Source organism: Rana temporaria, chromosome 3 (assembly GCF_905171775.1).
Source record: "Rana temporaria chromosome 3, aRanTem1.1, whole genome shotgun sequence".
Taxonomy (NCBI): Eukaryota; Metazoa; Chordata; class Amphibia; order Anura; family Ranidae; genus Rana; species Rana temporaria.
Window position 1 is genome coordinate 411,139,681 of NC_053491.1, and position 22,232 is coordinate 411,161,912.

The following is a 22,232-nucleotide window of genomic DNA, read 5'->3' on the forward strand; positions in this document are numbered from 1 at the left end:
TCAGCATGGCTGCCTAGAGCCCTGGCCAGCTTTGCCTTTTATTCGTAAATCACAAAAGAAATGACCAACAGGAAGTGATGCCTCCAGCAGCCAATCGCCTCCTCCATGGGAAGTGACATCACAGGATGTGACCTCCACACAGGAAATTACCATATAAGGATTTGACAACACAGGATGTGACAATATAGTAAACCCTTCCAACAGGGTTAGTTAAATCCAAACAACATGAATAATATAACAACCTATGAACACAGTTCCTGGCGAGGGGAGCTTATCTGCAATTGTATGCCCATGACACCATAAATATGTTGATCAGGCATAAAAGTAACAAGAGCGCACATCCGCTAAACCGATAATGCGTCCGCAGAGCGGACACATCCCCCCCGCGCGAACGTCTGTGCATCACACAGGAGCCCTTTTGCCGACAGACATATCCTCACTCTGCAAACTCCTCTCTCAAACAGGAAGTTCTCCACTACATAACGGATCTCAACCAGCGTCAGTCTGCCCCAGTCAGCTCTTTAGAACGGGTTGCGGGAGAACTAACACTAGGTGACACTATGACAATACATATTAAATACATCAACATAAAATTTCCACGACACTCGTTGGTGTTACAAGGTCTCAGGTGTGAATGGGGAGCAGGTCTGTTAAATTTGGTGTTATTGCTCTCTCATACTGGTCACGGGAAGTTCAACATGGCTCCTCATGGCAAACAACTCTCTAAGGATCTGAAAAAAAATTGTAATTGTTGCTCTACATAAAAATGAGATTGCCAAAACCCTGAAACTGAGCTTTAGCATGGTGGCCAAGACCATATGGTGATTTAACAGGACAGGTTCCACTCAGAACAGGCCACGCCATGGTCGACCAAAGAAGTTGAGTGCACGTGCTCCGCATCATATCCAGAGATTGTCTTTGGGAAATAGACGTTTAAGTGCTGCCAGCATTGCTGCAGTGGGTTGAAGGGGTGGGGGGGGGGGTCAGCCTGTCAGTGCTCAGACCATACGCTGCACACTGCATCAAATTTGGTTTGCATCGCTGTCGTCCCAGAAGGAAGCCTTTTCTGAAGTTGATGCAAAAGAAAGCCCGCAAATAGTTTGCTGAAGACAAGCAGACTAAGGACATGGATTACTGGAAGCATGTCCTGTGGTCTGATGAAACCGAGATAAACTTATTTGGTTTAGATGGTGTCAAGCGTGTGTGGCAGCAACCAGGTGAGGAGTACAAAGGCAAGTGTGTCTTACCTACAGTCAAGCATGGTATTTTGGGGGATTTTATGTGATAAGCCAACACAAAGTGCACATAATTGTGAAGTGGAAGGAAAATGATAAATGGTTTTAAATGTTTTTTGTTTTTTTTTACAAATAAAGATCTGAAAAGTGTGGCGTGCATTTGTGTTCGGCTCCCCTGAGTCAATACTTTGTAGAACCTCCTTTCTCTGCGATTACAGCCGCAAGTCTTTTGTGGGATGTCTCTATCAGCTTTGCACATCTAGTGACATTTTTGCCCATTCTTCTTTGCAAAATAGCTCAAGCTCTGTCAGATTGGATGGAGAGCGTATGCGAACAGCAATTTTCAAGTCTTGCCATAGATTTTCAACTGGATTTAGGTCTGGACTTTGGGACATTCTAACACATGAGTATACTTTAATTTAAACCATTCTATTGTAGCTCTGGCTGTATGTTTAGGGTCATTGTTCTGCTCGAAGGTGAACCTCTGCCCCAGTCTCAAGTCTTTTGCAGATTCTAACAGGTTTTCTTCTAAGATTGCCCTGTATTTGGCTCCATCCATCTTCCCATCAACTCTGACCAGCTTCCCTGTCCCTACTGCAGAAAAGCATCCCCAAAACATGATGCTGCCACCACCAAGTTTCACGGTGGGGATGGTGTGTTCAGGGTGATGCGCAGTGTTAGTTTTCAGCCACACAGTGTTTTGCTTTTAGGCCAAATGTAAAATTTTGGTCTCATCTGACCAGAGCACCTTCTTCCACATGTTTGCTGTAACCCCCCACATGGCTTCTCACAAACTGCAAAAAGGGGATACACACATTGAAGTGCTGAGCTGTGGGGGGTGGCTGACTGGCAGATCCCGACTGACAGCAGTGATGTCGACACTGGCAGGGAGCAGACAGCCCGCTCTCTGCTGAAAATGAGTTACAGGAGTGCAAACTGCACTCCTGTGATCCAAAGGAGAAGTACAGCCAATCGAGCTTTGGCTGGACTTCTCCTTTAACGGATAAGTTCAACTTTACAACAAACAAGATCCTCCACTAGATATCAGAATGGGGGTTCGGGGGAGCAGGGGCCGGTACACCGATAACATGTTGCATGTTAAACCCTGAATATGGATGTAACATGTTACAAAAGGCGAATTTATCCTTTAAGCAGTTTATGGCTAGCTTTAGGCTGCCTTTGTTTTTCTTCTGTTTTCATGCAATTCCTTTATCTTCCAGAGGATGGCAGTCACATCTCTCTGTCTGTTCGGCAGATAATGTTCCAAGTTCTTAATAAAAAGCATAAACTTCGTCTCTGTTACTTCTACAAATAGTAACTAGACATTCCTGTGGAGTAGCTGGAGTGTTTTATTTGATTTAGCTCTGAAAACGCATGCATTTATTTTCTTCTATATAGAGTCATGAGTGGTGCTGATCCGTATTAGGGGTTTTCTGCAGGACTTAAAAATAATTAAAGACTGAACAACAATAGGTTTCTATCTGTAGCAAAATAAGCTTTTTCTTATACTTTATTCAGGCGTTTTGATGCAAAATTGCAGACCATGACTCAAGAATATGCACTAGTACTTCTAGTTGTGCAGTATATAAGGTGGTTGTATTAATGCACTTCCAACAGCTTTTGGGGCATTTCCCTGCCTCTAAGGTCAAACTAGTTGGATATATCAAAAGATACATGAACATAATCGTTTTGGAAATTCAGATAGAAGGAATGCTGCAAATCATTTTTAATTGTGTTGGACTGGCATAGGCCTTGAGGACAGTGAGCCCACATTGTGGCAGTGGCCCCTATAGCTTCCCAGTGTTAAATCTGAGCACACTTCAGTGCATAATACAGCTTCAGTGGTTATGAGGTGGGTGCTTTATTCTACTGCATTTCAGTGTACCCTGTAGGCATTTCCACACCACCCTTGTGGCGCATTCATCAGACCAGGTGACTCTCTTCCAGTCACTGGCAATTCAGTGCTGATATGTCTTAGAGACACACTGCAGAAGCTGTCAGCAGTTCACCACTGATAGGAGAGGGATGCTGTCAGGTATTTTTTATGCTGTTTTTCATACAGCCAGAAGTGCAACACATAGGGGGTTATTTACTAAAGGCAAATCCACTTTGCACTACAAGTGAAAAGTGCACTTTAAATTGCACTGAACGTGCACCTGGAAGTGCAGTTGCTGTAGATCTGAGGGGGACATGCAAGCAAAATAATAATTGCACATGATTGGATAATAAAATCAGCAGAGCTTCCCTTCATTTTTAGATCTACCCCTCAGATTTATAGTGATTGTGGAGTTTTTCTTTTTTTTTTACCATGGACTGGTGATTTGTGGTAATTAGCAAAGCCATCCCCTTTTTTTTATTTTAATTCCTCCCATATTACTATATTAAGTATTCTGGTGGCACCTGTGCTTTGTGTCTAAATATCCCTCCACTACAAACCCAGAAGCCATTCTATGTGCTCCCCAAAAGGGCACTATAATAACGAAAAAAACAGCGCTACCTAAATGTGCTAAATAACTATAAAGTGCTAATTGGCATTTACGTAACCTGACTATCTATATAAGGCAGGACATACACGTTGTGAATATTTTTTCCTGCAACCACTGACCACAGACACTGTTGACAGGGGGACTCCCTTCCGCCGAACCATTGTATTCTCCCAGCAGGAGAAGCCATCCTCACCAGGAGAAGACAGTAATTTTTGCTAGCAGCTATACCATTCACTAGCAATAATGGCATGCAAAATCCAGCAGGCTGGTTGTTACCCAAGTAGATCAATCGATCCACTTGGTACATTCAGCCTGCCCATACATGTTTCAAATCTCGGCTGGTTCAGCAGGAACCATGTATGGGTCGGCCTAACATATCGTGCAAACATTATATAGTATGTATCCCAAAGTGCTTAAACTATACTACCATAAATGTTTCAAATTATATCACAGGCCAAAATAATTGCTTCAAATGTCCATGCACAGGAATCACGCCAAAACATATATGTGATCCAAAGACTTTAAAAGTGCTCCACATTAGCAATGTACCACATTATTGTCCAGAGTACCCCCAAAATGTGTGCTTACTCACCAGCTACAATTGAAACCTTAAACTATAACAAGGTCAATATGTGGCTTTTTACTATGCCAAGTTCATCCTTTCCAGTTTTCATCACTTTGGGAAAGTCTCATACTGTATTCATATTAACCCTTTTAATTGCTAATGCAGAAGGATAGATCCAGAAAAAATATCACTGGGCAACAAGTTTCTTTAAAGTGGATGTAAACCCACTGTTGTCGTTTCTAATTTAATAAAATAAGGCATGTCTAGAAGGATATACATGCCTCCTGCATGTATCTTTACCTGTCATAATTCGCCCTTTAGCTTAGTGGAGCTTGCAATATTCCCGAATCTGTTGTCCGGCGCTCGGTGGGCGGAGTCGTGACATACAAGGACTTCTCCGCCCACCACTACACTCCCCTGGCAGTCCGCATTGCGAGGATGAGCCTCGCGTCAGGGGAGACTAAAGTGCACGCACAGGAGTGGCAAAGCGTGCTTATGGCCCCAAGTCACTCCTGCGCATGTGCACATACTCCGCAGTCTACATAGGACGATTCTACAGAGCTGTGTGTGGGAGTTGAGAGGCAAAGCCTCTCTCAGGCTCCTGCATGAGATATGTAAATCACCTGTCGCTCACAACAAGGGGGGAAGAACTGACTGCTATTTCTATTTCTGTCCATTTTTTTTCTCACTGAAAAAAGATGTGAATTGCTCAGAGCTGGATTAGCTCTTCTTGGCAAGGCTAAGCACAGATAACATGAAATCCTATACTGTACAAGTTACAAGCCTTAATTAAAAAATGTATTTGCATCCATTTAAAAAAAAAAAACATATAAAAAATGTACTTGCATAAAATGATGCCTCATGCGGTACCCAGTAGGACCTCTGAGTACTGGAGCCAGCTTGCGTTCAAAGTGGCAGAAATTATGTCTGCTGGTGTGACGTAATTGACCAGAAGTCCTGCCTCTACACATTCCATCACCCAGGCATCACCAGGAAGCTCCTCCCACATTGCATATATTTTGATTAGGTGTTTTGTATCCTATTTATTCATTGTACATTTCATTTTTTTATTTTATTTTATTCTTTATTTTCATTTTTAAGAAAGAGAAACAAAAAAGAAAAACAGACAGCATATATGGATATTACATTACAGCTTCCTCTTCAGCTATATTACATTACGTATATTACCAAAAAAAGGGAATAATAGTACATCCAAAAGGCCTTAAATTCCAATTTAACGGGCGAAAGATAGCAGTCATTGTACATTTCAAAGACTTAATGCTTTTGAAAAAACTAAAATCTTTCTTGTTGATGCTCGGACATATCTTGGCACAACCTTTTCATATGCACATCCATGTGTTGCTGTAGAGTTGCTGATGTTTGCCTCATTCAGCATATGGAGATTACAAGGATGATCATGGGTTTTCTGGTTTTCTGATCATTGCAGACATTTCTATCATGTATTTATAAACCTCCAAAGTATAGCACAAGTAATTACTAATAATTTCATTGTACTGCCAAAATACAATATTCCTCAATCTCCTGTGTGTGTGTGTGTGCGCAACAAACAATGTCAACAATAGATAAAATGTGAATAACCACTAGATTTATTATATACAGTATAAATAATCAATATGAAATTCACAAACATAGTCCACAATCTTCTTTATAAATGATGTGTTATATTGTGATTACAATCATGTAAGTAGTGGTCTAATGTCTTTTATCACAGTCATAGAGGTGGTCAGGTACCGTGGGAAAAGATTAGGCAGAATCTATTGAACGTTGTTTTTGGACATGCGAAATGATACCACATACAAATTCACAGAGACAGAATCCTGGTGAAGTTTAACCCCCGGGACCCTGTGCTGTGGATGGCAATACCTTTTGTGTCTCCATTCTATGGACGTGATGTGTGGATTTACTGATGACTGGTTGCTTCTTATAACAGAATCTCTTTTCATCTTTGCAGCACAATCTTCTGCCTCAGCCACCCAGACAAAAATATATCAGTGACACAGATGAGCTTATACTGGAGGATGAACTGCAGAGGATTAGGCTGGAGGGGGCCACAGATGTAAATAAGTTTGTGACCGGTAGGTATTGCTTATCAGTATTTTCATTGACGATTGTAGAATTTTAAAGGAAACCCCTCCTTTTTAACCCTTTTCTCCTTTGTGTTATTTAAAGTTAAACAGTAAGCTTAATATAATATTTAAAGCGGAGGTTTACCCTAAAAACAAGTATATACCATTCAATCCAGCATACTGCCGACATGTACAGTATGCTATTTTTTTTTTTTCGGTTTACATACCGTAGTATAGGTATTTCCCCCCCGGCTTCCGGGTAGTGAATCCTGCGGGAGTGGGCGTTCCTCTTCAGAGACTAAGTGATCGACGTATGACAAAAGCTTCCCCCCCGGCGCAAAAGGCGCGTCACCAGTTTCCGAAAAAAGCCGAACGTCGGTGCGCAGGCGCCGTATAGAGCCGTCTCGATGCTCGGCTTCTTTCGGAAACTGGTGAAGCGCATTATGTGCCGGGGGTGAAGCTTTTGTCATACGTCAATCACGTAGTCTCTGAATAGGAACGCCCACTCCCGCGGGATTCACTACCTGGAAGCCGGGGGGGAAAATACCTATACTACGGTATGTAAACCGAAAAGAATAAAACAGCATACTGTACATGTCGGCAGTATGCTGGATTGAATGGTATATACTTGTTTTTAGGGTGAACCTCCACTTTAAATTATCCCCTGACTCTTCTTATATGGCTTATGTGTCATAATATAGGTCCCATAATTTACTGCTTCAGTAACATTCAGTTATGTGCATGCTTGGAGACAGGTAATGCAATAGTATAAGAAAAGAGACCAGAGAGTAATGATCTTATTAAAACAAAGACTAGGAGGGCTGGTAAGTGATGCACAGTCAGGAGGACTGGGGAGGCACGCCTGAGATTACTGGGATGGGTGCAGAACCAGAAGAGTGGACTGTGAAAGTATGGACAGGAGAGCGAGGCGGCTAAAGCCATGAGGGCTGGCAGGGTCTGTCATATTTTTGCTACATTATAGGTGTCCTAGGTCCCTACCCACAAAGGGAACTTGCAAGGCCTGGCTGAGCCAGTGTCAGGCCTAAACCTGTACTAGTTGGTCCTGGAAGTACAAGCAAGTGATGTGCCGGAGGTGTTGAGGAGTAATTGTCTGCAAGCAAGTGTTGTGCTAAGAACAGGAAAAATCAATGAGGACACTCGCCAGCGCCCTTGCCCCTCTTTGAGAACTAGAAGCCATCAACCGCATTGGCAGACTGTACTTGTAGTCTATTCACAAGAAACTGAATAAATGACACAGGCATGTGGGTGGTTTGGCAAGAAACGAGGCACTTCCTTTTGTCTGAGGGCAGGTTATTTTATTGTCTGGATTTTCCTCACTGTCCACAGATTGTATAATCACAATAATTACTGTCTGTTATTAAAAGTAACATGTTGATTGTATCAGTGTTTGCTGTATTTCACATGTTCTAAACCTCTATAATATGCTCTTCCTGAACCCCCCTCAGGTGCTGTTATTGCAGTCCTCGGTTCAGAGGATGATGCTGGGAAGTTTGCGGTGGAAGACTTCTGCATGGCATCCCTCCCCCCACAGTCTCCTTTGCCAGAACTGGGTGAGGACAGGTATGTCCCCTACTGTTATTATTCACCTATCATGTGATTCACTTGGAGCCTTAGGGTGATCGTTGTGCACGTCTGGCAGGCTGCTGTCTCCTGTTTCACAGTTAATGCTGACACATGCAAGTTACACAGAAATGTACTTTAAGGAAGCCATGGCTGCTTTCCTAAGCACCAGAAACCACAGTAGTTCTATAGCCAGAGCTGGGCATGTGGAATGTGTTGTAGAGACTCATCGCCTGATTTCTCCTACTTATCCTTAACCCCATCTCTAAAGTCCTCAGCATGTTTATGGGATTCTAGTGCTCTGCCATTCCTTTGCCTCAGTCACCATCCACTTTTATTAATGATCCGGTGCTGGGATAACAGCTGAGGTGGTTCTCATTTAGCCATACCGAATATCACATTTTATTTTCGTTAATTTTGTTTTTTGTATCTTGCAATGAGTAAGGAAATTTTAGTAGGTAGAGTTAATAGGGCTTGATGTTTAAATCCCTCCTCAGCACTCTGGATGTTGGGATTGGTGTGGTGGATAGAGGAGGGAGGGTAGGCCCATTATACAGACAAAAATAATACAAAAAAATCTTGTTAGTAGTCCTCAGAGGCTCCCCCGCTCTTTTCAAAAATTGGCTGGTTCTCAGCTTAAACAGCTACTGCCATGCTTGCTTCTTCTCCTGAAATGAAAGGTTTTCTGCCTGCTGGTAGTAAGCCATTCTGGCTAGTAATAGATTGTACTGGGCTTTAACACCGGGCTGCCACATGAGTACAGCTGGTGTGCGCATGTTCTCTTTGCGCTCCCAGCACAGTGACATTGCAGTCACCACCAGCACCAGCTCCCAGTCATACGATCAGGAGCCAATGGGGATCAGGAGCCAATGGGGTGTGCTCCCAATCATGTGATCACTGAGACAGCCAACTACTGTGATCACATGACCAGGATGCCCATATAATGCCTTTGATTTTAAGAAAATGAACTTGTAAAGGGCTGTCCCCTGTCAGCTGTAAAGGGATAATCATAACTACTTTATGGTTCCTAAAAGAATCCTTTTCTTTGGGAAACCAGTGAACATGGCATTACTGTTGCTGTTCATTATGGGTTTTATGTAAATACGCCTGAACTTGTTTTTGTGTTGTGTAGGCTGCTATTTGTTACAGAAATGTACCAGCTGTCATATTGTGACTCCAACCAACGTCCCTTATGTCAAACTTCTAGCAACTAATGTCATGACGGCAAATGATTATCACACTGCTGATATCCATACAGATATTGCCGCCAACAAAATTAGTACTTGTTTATGTGTAGGAGCCTGCAGTATTTTAATGTCATCAAATGGGCAGACAATGTTGAGTTAAGCTTTTAAGAATAAACATGAAGTTTGGCGTGTCTTGAATGTTTTGGATTTCTGCCTAATTTTATGAAGAAATAAACTCATGTTCATTCTGGGAAAGCACAAAGAGAGTCTTTTCATGAGGGATTTGCAAATGAGCAGTTGTGTAATGGAACACACATGTATGGTTTGCTCAGATATGATGTTCGGTGACCAGGACTGCGGGCTCTGATCTGCCACAGGAAGGGAGCAAAGGACATGTGTGCAACCATATTGAAGACTTTGACACTGTCCTCTTAATATTGAAATATGGCTGGATATGTAAAAAAAAAAAAAATGTCATATGTGACTTTGTCTTTCCTATTGTATGCAAATGGAAGATATATTTTTAAAGAAAAAAAAACACCAGTTGAGTGATTACACCTCCTCCAGGCCAGGGAGAGCGTTGATATTTAGCTTATGGAGTTGGTGAGGGCTAAAGTATGCTCTGTGAGCAATCTAGAATTTAAAAAGCCAGTCCCTGATAGAAACTAGGGCCCAGATTCACGTACATCGGCGTATCTTTGTGCGGGCGTAGCCGTAGCTCATCTCATATGCGCTACGCCGACGTAATTTGGAGAGGCTCGTACTGTATTCACAAAGCACTCGCCGACAACGTTGCGCCGGCGTAACGTAAATCGCCCGGCGTAAGTCCGCCTAATTCAAAGTAGGTGGAAGGTGGGCGTGTTGTATTATAATTAAGCGTGACCCCATGTAAATGCATGGCCGAACGAACGGCGCATGCGCGCGCATGCTCAGAATCACGTCGAATTTACTCCCTAAGATACGCCGACTCCATTCATTCGATGTGAACGTAACCTACGCCCAGCCCCATTCACGTACGACTTACGTAAACGACGTAAAATACGACGGCTGTTCCGACGTTTTCGACGTCCATACCTTAACATGACTTACCCCTGCTTTATGAGGGGTAAGGTTAAGTCGGACTTACGCAAACGGCGTAGCTTACTGCGACGGGCGCAAGTACGTTCGTGAATCGGCGTATCTAGCTCATTTACATATTTGACGCGTTAATCTACGGAAGCGCCCCTAGCGGCCAGCGTAAATATGCACCCAAGATATGACGGCGTAAGGAGACTTATGTCGGTCGTATCTTGCAAAATTCAGGCGTATCTCAGTTCCTGAATAAGCGCATAGATACGACGGCGCACATTTGGACTTACGACGGCGTATCTGGAGATACGCCGTCGTAAGTCCTTTCTGAGACGGGCCTTTGTGTTTAATGGGTACATCACAGATGTACGTTGAGTCGTCGTCATCATCTAAGTCTAAAATTTCTGTTAGCCACCAATCCAGAAGCGCTGCCAAAAGAGGATAGTCATATAAGATTGACGTGGGTTTGTGAAAGCACTCAGATAAGTAGATATACAGTGCATCCGGAAAGTATTCGCAACGCTTCACCTTTTCCACATTTTGTTATGTTACAGCCTTATTCCAAAATGGATTCATTATTTTCCTCAAAATTTTACAAATAATAGTAACGTGAAAGAAGTGAGTTTGAAATCTTGAAATCTTTGCCAAATTTGAGCTCAGGTGCATACTGTTTCCACTGATCATCCTTGAGATGTTTCTACAACTTGATTGGAGTCCACCTGTGGTAAATTCAATTCAAGAACCCGATGGTCACTGACAGAGCATTTCTCTGTGGAGAGAAGAGAATCTTCTAGAAGAACAACCATCTCTGCAGCACTCCACCAATCTGGCCTGTATGTTACAGTGGCCAGATGGAAGCCACTCCTCAGTAAATGGCACATGACACCCCGCCTAGAGTTTGCCAAAAGGTACCTGAAGGACAAAGAACAAAATTCTCTGGTCTGATGAAACAAAGATTGAACTCTTTGGCCTGAATGGCAAGCGTCATGTCTGGAGGAAACTACGCTGCTCATCACCTGGCCAATACCATCCCTACAGTGAAGCATGGTGGTGGCAGCAGAGTGGCACGGACAGGCATAAGGACGTATATATACACGTCTCCTTTAAGATGCCGTCGTGCGGGCACCGCCGGCGGCACGCTCACGACCCTGCCGCTTTCTCTGTGAACCCGACCGTGGGTCCCGCGGACTCGATCGCCGCAGGGACACCTGCGATCGTCTCACAGAGAGATAGAGTGGGGAGATGCTTGTGTAAACAAGCATCTCCCCGCTCTGCCTAGTGACAATGACACTGATCTCCGCTCTGTGGAGATCAGTGTCATGTGACACACAGCCCATCCCCCCTACAGTAAAAAGCACTCCCTAGGAAACACTTAACCCCTACAGTGCCTCCTACTGGTTAACCCCTTAACTGCCAGTGTCATTTTCACAGTTATCAGTGCATTTTTATAGCACTGATCGCTGTAAAAATGACAGTGGTGTCAAAAGTGTCCAATGTGTCCGCCATAATGTCTCAGTCACGATAGAAATCGCTGATTGCCTTCATTACTAGTATAAAAAAATAATAATAAAAATGCCATAAAATTACCCCCTATTTTGTAGACGCTATAACTTTTGCGCAAACCAATCAATAAACGCTTATTGCGATTCTTTTTTTTTTTTTTTTTTTTACCAAAAATATGTAGAAGAATGCGTATCGGCCTAAACTGAGGAGGGGAAAACAAATTATATATTTTTTGGGGATATTTATTATAGCAAAAATTAAAAAAAAATTGCAATTTTTTTTTTTTTTTAAATTGTCGCTCTATTTTTGTTTATAGCGCAAAAAATAAAAACCGCAGAGGTGATCAAATACCACCAAAAGAAAGCTCTATTTGTGGGGAAAAAAGGATGTCAATTTTGTTTGGGAGCCACGTCGCACAATTGTCAGTTAAAGCGACGCAGTGCTGAATCGCAAAAAGGGGCCTGGTCCTTTGGCAACAAAATGATAGGGGGCTGAAGTGGTTAACAAAGTACTGAGAAAAGGCTGTGAATACTTATGTACATGTCATTTTGTTTCGTATTTTATTTTTAATAAATATGCAAAGACTTCAAACAAATCCTTTCACGTTGTCATTATGGAGTATTGTTTGTAGAATTTTGAGGATAATTATGAATTTAATCCATTTTGGAAAAAGGCTGTAACATTACAAAATGTGGAAAAAGTGAAGCACTGTGAATACTTTCCAGATGCGCTATACAAGGTCTAAAATTTACTTTAGTGTACCGTACTTTTTACTGAAATTTTGCATTTCCTATCCTGTGACATAAAAAATTGGAACTACCACCATTTTATTCTCTACGGTCTGTGCTTTCAGAAAACATATATTTTGGGGGTTTTATGTAATCTTCAGGCTTAATTTTTTTTTTAAACCTGTAAACAAACATTACCGCAAACATGGTTCTGGCAGTGAAAGGGTTAAAGCAGAAACTATACTCGCACAATCCAACGTCCACACGATATTGGCTCTGTTGTTGAGGCTGATATCTTAGCCCAATCTTCTTCCCAGCTTGGGTTCTTGGGCCTTCATGATTGACCTTGCCGAATGACATCGCTCCCACACATGTACACGGGACGAGAGTATATTCATCTCAGGGAAATACTGAGATTGCAAATGCGCAGCATAATGTATATTGTCAAAAGATGGTAAACAGACAGGCCTTCATTGTAGAATAGACAGGGGGTCATATTTATAAAGCAGTGACGGTGATATTCACCAAACATTTACTGCATCTTACCACTCTGGAATCGGATCGCATGGGTGTTTCCTGTCAGATTTCACAGTTTGCACTGTGATCTGCGAACCGATTTGAGGTGTCATTAATTTTACATTCACACCCGCAGCAGTGAGCAGTGTGAACTGCCTGCGAGTGAGATGTGATGTGGGGAACCCGCACAGAAATCGCGCTGGTTCCCGCAATGCACCAGTGTGAACGGGACTTACTGCTCTATAAATATACCCCATAGTACTGCAGTAAAAAGTCTGTCTGTTCGCACATTTTTTATTTCTAGGTATATTTCTACTTGGCGTATGAACAAGCTCCTATCGATAGGCATACATCTTTGTACAGGTTTGAATTATGCAAATATTGCCATTGTTTCCTGCAGATGTTTGCACTGTTATCTGCAGATTAAATCATGTTTGTCATTTGAGTTTTCTCTGGAATTTTATAAAGACTGTTCCTTCTTGGCCTCTTTCCTGCAGGTATGTACTGATGACATCTGGCTTGGGACTAGGTGGAGCCAGCGGGGATAGCTTGTTGGGGTTACAGCTGCTCTTAGACTTGGTGACTGGACAGGCTGGAGCAGAGGAGGAGCAGGGCTGTGCTGCAAGGATATCCCGCGTCATATTGGCTGGCAATCTGCTTAGTGAGAACACACAGAGCAAAGACTACTTGAACAAGGTACCTAATGATGGGAGCTGTGATTAAAGAATTATTATTTATGCCCTATGACGATATCCATCCTTGCACCGAGGCTTTTCAGCATTTAATTCTGAGAATGTGAGGCAAATGTTTGCTGTCTCTGGGTCTGGTGTGCTTTCCAACCCCTGGGGTCTGAGGGCGTAGAGCAGGGGCGTGCGGTTGGCGGACCTCTGGCTGTTGCCAAGCTGCAAGTCCCATCATGCCTCTGGGTTTCATGCTTGATGCTGTTAGAGTCTCGCTATGCCTCGTGGGGCTTGTGGTTTGCCGGCAGCTGGAGGTCCGCTGGTTGCATGTCCCTGGTGTAGAGTATAGGATGTGGCAATAAAGGTGTGGTAATTTTTTTTCTTTTTCCCTGGTTTTCCAGTTTGCTTGCTCCCTGATATACTGCCAATTTCCAAGAGACAAACGTATTATTTTGTTACAATTCATTTGTGCATCACATATGCCTTAAAAAAAATAAATAAATAAAGAATTATTATTTAGGTATTTTAATAGCTCAGATGATTTACGCAGCGTTTTACATATTGTGCATTCACATCAGTCCCTGCCCTCAAGGAGCTTACAATTCTAAGGTCACTACCACATATGCATACACATACTAGGGCTGATTTAGACAGGAGCCAGTTAACCTTCCAGCATGTCTTTGGAGTGTGGGAGGAAACCGGAGTACCTAGAGGAAACCCTTGAAGAAGCATGTAAACAGGTAGTGTCCTGGATGGAATGCATATAAAATACTTTTCTTTTTACAAATCCTTTAACACTATCCATATGTATTTTAAAAGTATAAATTCACCATTCAATCTGGTTCACAGGGAACTAGTAAAAATATCTGATTTTGATAGTGACCTTCTGAAATGACCTGCACAGCAGTACTCAGTCTTAGGGCCCGTACACACGATACGAAAATCGGATGGCAAAATTCATATGACGAGCTGCCTGCCGATTTTTGGATCGTTAGTACAGTGCCTTTGACAGCCGATTTCGCTTTTTCCTCAGACAAAAGTTGGATGTGCAGACTATAACATTTTTGGCGGATGTGAACTCAACATCAGATTATAGTTTCATTCGTACCTTTTTTTTTTTGTATGAAAAAAAATCGTATTATGAGTAACCTCTTCACTTTCAACATGAGACTAGCATGTCAAAAAAAATGGACGTTCGGTCTTCTGAAAATCTAAGCGTGTGTATGGGGCTTTAGAGAGAAAGGGACAGCACTCTAAGCTACTACTTTCCACCATGCTGTTAAAGGAGAAGTATGGGTTTGTAAAAAAAAAAAAAACATCCATACTCGCCTCTATGCTGTAGCAGCTGTCACATGTCGGCCTAAGCCCAAGAACTGAGCAATCACATGACCACTGATTGCTCTGTTCTCAGTCTGCTCAAAATGGGCAGCAGGGAATGCCAGACACTTTTCTCCACTCTACACCTCCAGCACTCGCTGGAGCACAGGGCAGGGGGTGGGTGCTGCTTAGAGGGGGAGCCAGCTGTCAAACAACCAGCTGGGGGATCCCAGCAATATTGCCTGCTATCAGCTGACTCTGGGTCATGGGAGAGCAAAAGTGATCCATGAGAGAAAGAGAGATGTATAGATATATTTATATATATATCTAAAATAGCTTTGGCCATACTTCTCTTTTAAGCAATTGTTTAAACTTGCTTATAGAGGAGAAAAAAAGCAGAAATATGGTCTCATTTGTATGCTGTTTCTCAATATACATTTACTGGCTAAGGGCGGGTTGGTGATCAAGTGTAGCCGCGTGGCCAGCATAAGGCTTGGTACTCACCTATGCAGTTTGCTTTTGATCTGTTTATGCAGTGCTTTTAGCTGTGTGTTTTAATTTTTGCACACGTGATTTTGCATTTTGTTCTTTGCTTTTTTTTGGCCAGTTTGTTGTTGAGCAGATTAAAAAACAAATTTCTGCAAAAACGCATTACATGCTTTTCTGCAACTTCTCTATTAAAGTTTATTGAACCAAAAAAGCACAGTTTTGCATTAAAAAAAAGTCCCTGACCCTTTCCAAATACGCATCGGCTGAAAAAAGCATAGATGTGAAAATTGTCCCATAGGAAACCATGTTAAATGAATTGTAGTGTGTTTCTGTAAAAAGCAAAACGAATAAAAATAGAGGTGTGTGTGAACCAGGCCTAAGATGTTTAGTAAAGATGAGCTCCGGCGTGTTCGCACAGTCCACGTGCAGAGCCCGCCAGGAAGTCAGCACTGCGCTAATCACAGGCAGGGAGACATTTCCCGATCTCTGTAGCCGAGCATCAGGACAATGTCTCCCTGCTTGTGATTAGCGCAGCGCCGTGCTGACTTCCTAGCGGGCTCTGCACGTGGACTGTGCGAAGACGCCGGAGCTCATCCCTAATGTTTAGTAACATAACAGGGTTAAAAAAATAAAATTTTACCCTTCTATAGTACAAAAATGGCAAACAATCGCTACCGTAAGGGGTTAATTTTTTTTATTGTGGAACAGTGAAAGTAATATTTACAGTAGCGATTATTTGCTCTTTTTGTACTGTAAAGGGCTAATTGAATTTTTTTTAAACTCTATTCATTATGTTACTGGCCGATTAATCGATCATGAAAATAGTAATCGATTAATTTCCCAATCGGTTCGTTGTCGATTAATCAATTAGTTGTTTTCGCATATTGGCTAACTAAGAGTAAAAGTTGTTTTGGAGGTAAAACAGTTTTTTTCAGCTGCATATTTTGCTGTCTTTATTTTATTTAGGCCAAATATCTCAGTAAGAAGACTCAAGTAGCCAGTGTGGACGCTGTGAAGATGCTTGATGAGATCCTTCTTCAGCTCAGTGTAAGCTTCTTTGTATTGACTTTGTTGCATTTTGTGTGTGAATGTTAGGTTCTGTCTCGGATAAAAGTTATGACCAATTTAAAAAATAAAAAGTTGTAGAACGAAAGTGTGTGACTCTTTTGAATTACCCTGTACACGATTGGATGTTTGCTGTTTCTTCTGGATATAAAAATGGTATGTGTGCACTCCACTTCAGCCACTTCACACCTTAGTAAATTGGTTGTGTAGTGTTAGAATTGTGTGTGTCCTGAGTAATCTTGACCAAGTCTTTGTTGTCTGCAGGGCTCTGTGTTTGTAGATGTCATGCCGGGAACCTATGATCCAACAAACTACGTCCTTCCTCAGCAGCCCCTCCACAGATGTATGTTTCCTCAGGCTTCTCCGTACTCTACCCTTCAGCTGGTAACCAACCCATATGAAGCAGACATTGATGGAGTCAGGTATTCCTTCTTGCATTTCCTATATGGGATAGACTAAATACAACTGACAGAATGTGGAATGTGACCGCCTATCTTCACAGGTTTCTGGGTTCCTCTGGACAGAACATTACTGACATATTTAAGTACTGCAGTATGCAGGATTACCTGGAGATCCTGGAGTGGACGTTACAAGTAGGGCACATGTGTCCCACTGCCCCAGACACACTAGGTAAGAGTGCACTATCTGTGTAATGCTATCTACTGAGCGCACGCTATTATCCCCTTACAATTAGGAACCAAATATGTACATTGGTTAGTAAATTTATTGATTTAATGTATATAATCTGCTACTTGCTGCAGTGTCCCAGTTGGCTAATTTAGGGACCTGTGTCGGCTGGCTTTGGGCTTGTGTTGATAGAATGAGTATGAGACGCTACTGAGATCGTTCAGAATTCAGGACCGGTGCATACCGACCTGTATTTGACCAACATCAAGTGGGTTTTGCACTCCCATAGACTCGTATTGGAATACAAAATGCATTTATTGCAAACAAAAGCTGCATGGTGCTTAGCATTCTGGGCATTAGATTGCCCTTTTTACAGTCCTTTTCCATAGCATGTTTTCACATCCTCATCTAGAAGTCTAAACTAGTCACATTTAGGGTTTATTCACACGTGGCCAGGGGAAGGGGCAGAAAGAAAAGGCGGTTAATCACCCCGACTGCCCCCCTTAAAGTGGTTCTAAAGGCTCAAGGTTTTTTACCTTCATGCATTCTATGCATGAGGGTAAAAAAAAAAAACATCTGTGTGTAGCAGTGATGTGCACGAGTGCCTAGGCTCTCCGGGAACTCTCCCTCCTAATTGATTGAGAGAATGGCTCCCACTTCTGTCAGTCTAAGCCAGTAAACCAATGACAGAGAGAGAGGGTGGGGCTGAGCTATGGCTCTGTGTGTAAATTGAGACACAGAGCAGCAACTCGGGAGTGAGCCTGCTCGGCTACCATTGTAGCAAGCTATTTGCTCTAGAGCAGGGGTGTCCAAACTTTTTTCAAAGAGGGCCAAATTTGATGAAGTGAACATGCGTGAGGGCCGACCATTTTGCCTGACATTCCTTGAACCATTAAAATGAAATGCAAATTACCAAATACGCTGCCCAACAAGAATTCTCTTGCCTTTGTGGCTGTGTGTGGTGAAATAAAATAAAGAACTGTGAAGCAAAATAAGGGTCACTGCCCATGAGTGCAGCCTCACCCATGCCATGAGTGCAGCCTCACCCGTGCCATGAGTGCAGCCTCACCCGTGCCATGAGTGCAGACTGATCCATGCACATCTGCAGCCTCAGAGGGGACAGGGAGGAGGGCGGGACGAGCGCAAACAGATTACATACAGGGGAATCTCCTGTTTGCTCGGCGGCCTCTTTAATATAAAGTCCTGCCTCCTATGACAGAACAGTCGTCCAATGCCAGGCCAGGAGATGGGACTTCCTATTACAAATGCTGCTGAGTATACAGGAGATTCACCTGTATGTAATCTGACAGGACTCGTCCGGCCCCCTCCCTGAACGATAAATATGGTATATCCCCGGCGGCTCTCAGGGATTCATTGGGGGCCACAAAAGATATATATATCCAAATTACCAGTGGGGCCGCATTAAACTGGAACAAGGGCCGCATTTGGCCCACAGGCCGGACTTTGGACATGCCTGCTCTAGAGGCACTTGGAAGAAGGCAGGGGCCAGGCGCGTAGGCAGGGGACCCAAGAAGAGGAGTATCAGGGCTTCTTTGTGCAAAACAACTGCACAGAGCAGGTAAGTATAAAAGGTAGGTAAGTTTTAAACAAAAGAAAAATTGTCTTTAATATCAATTTAATCTGCAGAGGCAGCTAGACAGGTTTGTACACATGGGTCAAACAGCCAAATTTATACAACCCTGTGCACGTGGTTGTTGCATGGTGGTACGGGCTTTCTCGGGAATAAAACTGGTGGTGAGAAGACCACATATCACCTCCCAACCATTTGTCAAATGCCCTCTGGAAAGTGATCCACCCTATGCTGCTTTTCAGAGGGGCTGCAAGGGCTGTCAAAAGTGTAAATGACCCCTAAATTTTAATCTGGACCATCGGTATTCAATTGTTCAGATGAAATCTATTCAGTGCATCTCTCGAATACAAACACATTTGTCTTTTTAAAGGCACTGCAGTTACAGAAAAGTATCGCTTGATCCTCGTAGCTATCCACTGAGCTTCTGTGTACTCTGACACTTTGCTGCACTATAATCCAAAGCAATGTTGTCAGCATTGCCCAGTTCTGCCCTTTGTACAACAGAACAACCTCTTATGATATGGGAATGAGCAGTGGCGAACTGGACAGGACTGACAACACTGTTTGGGATTTCACTGCAGCAGAGGCACTGTGTTGTCAACTCGAGCAGAAAGTTAGGAGCTCACTGGATTTCTGGCTGATCAACTTTTTTTTTATTGACATACAAAACATGTAAAAATGTACATGTATTGTAGAGATGTAGTGATTTATGTTTTTTTACCTTAACCTAAACATTAAAGGGCTATTTAACCTTTACAGAAACCATGCATAGGTGAACGAACACTGGACACCCTCCCCACCACCTTGGTCCCGCTGTACTTACCTCCAGGGTTGCCGAGCTGTCGGCATCCCTGAAGCCGTTCCAGCGAATTTAAAATCCTTGCTATTCTCCCTCTTCACCGTGTAGCGCAGGGGCGTCCAAACTTTTTTCAAAGAGGGCCAGATTTGATGAAGTAAAAATGCGTGTGGGCCGACCATTTTGCCTTAAAATTCTTTGAACTATTACAATTCGGTGTTTGTCCGAGCACTAATACACGGCCCAACAAGAATTCTCTTGCCTTTGTGTGTGGTGACGATGAGCTTGGGCTTGTTAATTGGATATATATCTTTTGTGGCCTCAATAAATCCCTGTGCGCCAGTCAGGACTAAGGATGAGCTTGGGCGTGTTATTTATATATATCAGATTTATTGATGCCCATGAAGGCAGCCTAATCAGTGCCCATCTGCACCCTTACCATTGCAATGAATGTAGCCTCACCATGGCCATGAATGTAGCCTCACCATGGCCATGAATGTAGCCTCACCATGGCCATGAATGTAGCCTCACCATGGCCATGAATGTAGCCTCACCATGGCCATGAATGTAGCCTCGCCATTGCCATGAATGTAGCCTCGCCATTGCCATGAATGTAGCCTCGCCATTGCCATGAATGTAGCCTCGCCATTGCCATGAATGTAGCCTCTCCATTCCCATCAGTACAGTCTGATCGATGCCCATCTGCAGCCTTGGAGGAGACAGGGAGGGGGCGGGAGGAGCGCCAAGATATTACATACAGGAGAACCTCCTGTTTACTCGGCGGCCCCTTTAATACAAAGTCCCGCCTCCTATGATAGACAGAACAGGCGTCCAATGGCAGCCCTGTAGACAAGACTTCCTTTTACAGAGGCCACCGAGTAACAGGAGATTCTCCTGTATATAATCTGACAGCACTCGTCCTGCCCCTTCCCTGTTCACACTGAGGCAGCGCTAATAAACATACAGTATATATATATTTTATATTTTTTGTGGCCCTGGGGGCCACAAAAGATATATATCCAAATTACCAGGGGGGCCACATTAAATTGGAATGCGGGCCACAATTGGCCCGCGGGCCGGACTTTGGACATGCCTGGTGTAGAGCTTCCAGGACTGACCTTATCAATTTAGCTGGCCAATAAGACTTGATGCAGAAGCGCAGCATGGAGAAGAGCGGGGATTTGAAATTCCCGTACTGCTGGGGGGGGGGGGGGGGTGGTGTGCTGACAGCTTGGCAACTCCTGTGGTAAAGTACAGCAGGGCCCGGGGGAGGATGGGTAGGATGTCTGGTATTAGTTCAATATGCACTAATGTCTGGGGGAAATTATCTTTTAAGAATTGTTTTCATTACTGATATTTTCTTGAGAGTTTTAAATCTGGTTTTAATGGGTATTTACTATAATAATGGAAATCCCTTCTTTATTTAGTGTCATTCTATGTTGTAACATAAAGGAATCATTAAGCCAGATTCTGTGCCCCAGCACCTAAAACGCTTGTTTGCTTGCTTTGCAAATGGGAGTAAGCAATCGTAATTGTATTGTTACTAGGGATGCACTGATACCTGTTTTTTTAAGGCTCAAATCACGATGACAAGCCTGGGTTCACCACATGTGATTCGGATAGGAATCGCACCGCATTCCTGTTTAATCACCTGTGATTCTTTGCAGTGGGCTTAAATCGCACTGCAAAATTATTGCTTAGTATCAGCACAACCCTAATTGTTACAATATCATTTTTCAGGTTCTCTATAACAATATACATTGTAATTCACACAGGATGGCAACATGACATTTCTCCTTTCCTGCAGGTTGTTACCCCTTTCACACATCAGACCCTTTTATCCTGCGTACCTGCCCCCATGTGTATTTCTGTGGAAGTGCTCCCAAGTTCAGCTGTAAAGAGCTTGAAGGTAAGTAGTTTGCCACAGACGTCTAAAGTACTTTTCAAAGCTGCTGCAGTTCTCTGCATTCCAGTTGTAGGGTGTTGAAACAGTAAGAGGTATTTGAATTGTTAACACCCTTTTACTGTTTTCTGCATCAAACACAGATTTTTAAAGCTGAACTACAGCTTCAGGCATTATTTACTAATTATTAAAAGAAAAATAAGTATCCTCTTGTCAGGGGTTTTACATTCTCTTCTCAGTCCTGTTTACTGTATTATTAATTTTGCAACAATATTCATCGAGCTAGGTATTCCAAGCCTGGACACCTCCTATAGGAAGGGTGACATATAGCCATACACATAGTGGATTTTATGTGGGATTAAGTCAGTCGTAGACGACAAACAACAATATTCCAGATATTGGTGGTTAAAAAAGTATTACTTGTTGTAATTATGTTAAAAAGACAAGGTCCATATATCCTGGGTTGTAACTTCAGGAAATCATGAGGATCTGGAGGTTGACACTGGAGAGCAGAAGTTACTTTGGGTGTAGAAAAATAGAACAGCGCCAATCTGAGTGTAATCTACAATAGTGCACTCACTAGACAGTTGTGATTAGCAGGCACATCAATAAAAGTTAATGGGCTGATTCATGCACGCCTCTTCGCGCCCATCAGAGACTTCCTGCTGACGGCTTCCTCCTGCGCCATCTCCATCCAACCCAGGACACTGGAAACCACTGCCGCCGCTGCAGAGTGTGATGACACCACACTCTACTGAAGCCTCCCTGGATACCTGGAACCCTTTGGTTGCTTTTATCAATGTGCCTG

At 43.0% G+C, this 22,232-nt stretch overlaps 1 protein-coding gene across 1 annotated transcript in view; it reads left to right on the plus strand.

Moving 5' to 3' along the window:
* POLD2 (DNA polymerase delta 2, accessory subunit) overlaps positions 1 to 22,232 on the plus strand; it is a 43,911-nt gene that overhangs the window by 17,201 nt on the left and 4,478 nt on the right. Inside the window, exons 4-10 of the mRNA XM_040346047.1 lie at positions 6,259 to 6,382; positions 7,840 to 7,954; positions 13,454 to 13,652; positions 16,409 to 16,489; positions 16,772 to 16,929; positions 17,010 to 17,137; positions 21,329 to 21,430. Of these exons, the coding sequence (XP_040201981.1) occupies positions 6,259 to 6,382; positions 7,840 to 7,954; positions 13,454 to 13,652; positions 16,409 to 16,489; positions 16,772 to 16,929; positions 17,010 to 17,137; positions 21,329 to 21,430 (907 nt within the window). The remainder of the gene's footprint in view (positions 1 to 6,258; positions 6,383 to 7,839; positions 7,955 to 13,453; positions 13,653 to 16,408; positions 16,490 to 16,771; positions 16,930 to 17,009; positions 17,138 to 21,328; positions 21,431 to 22,232) is intronic.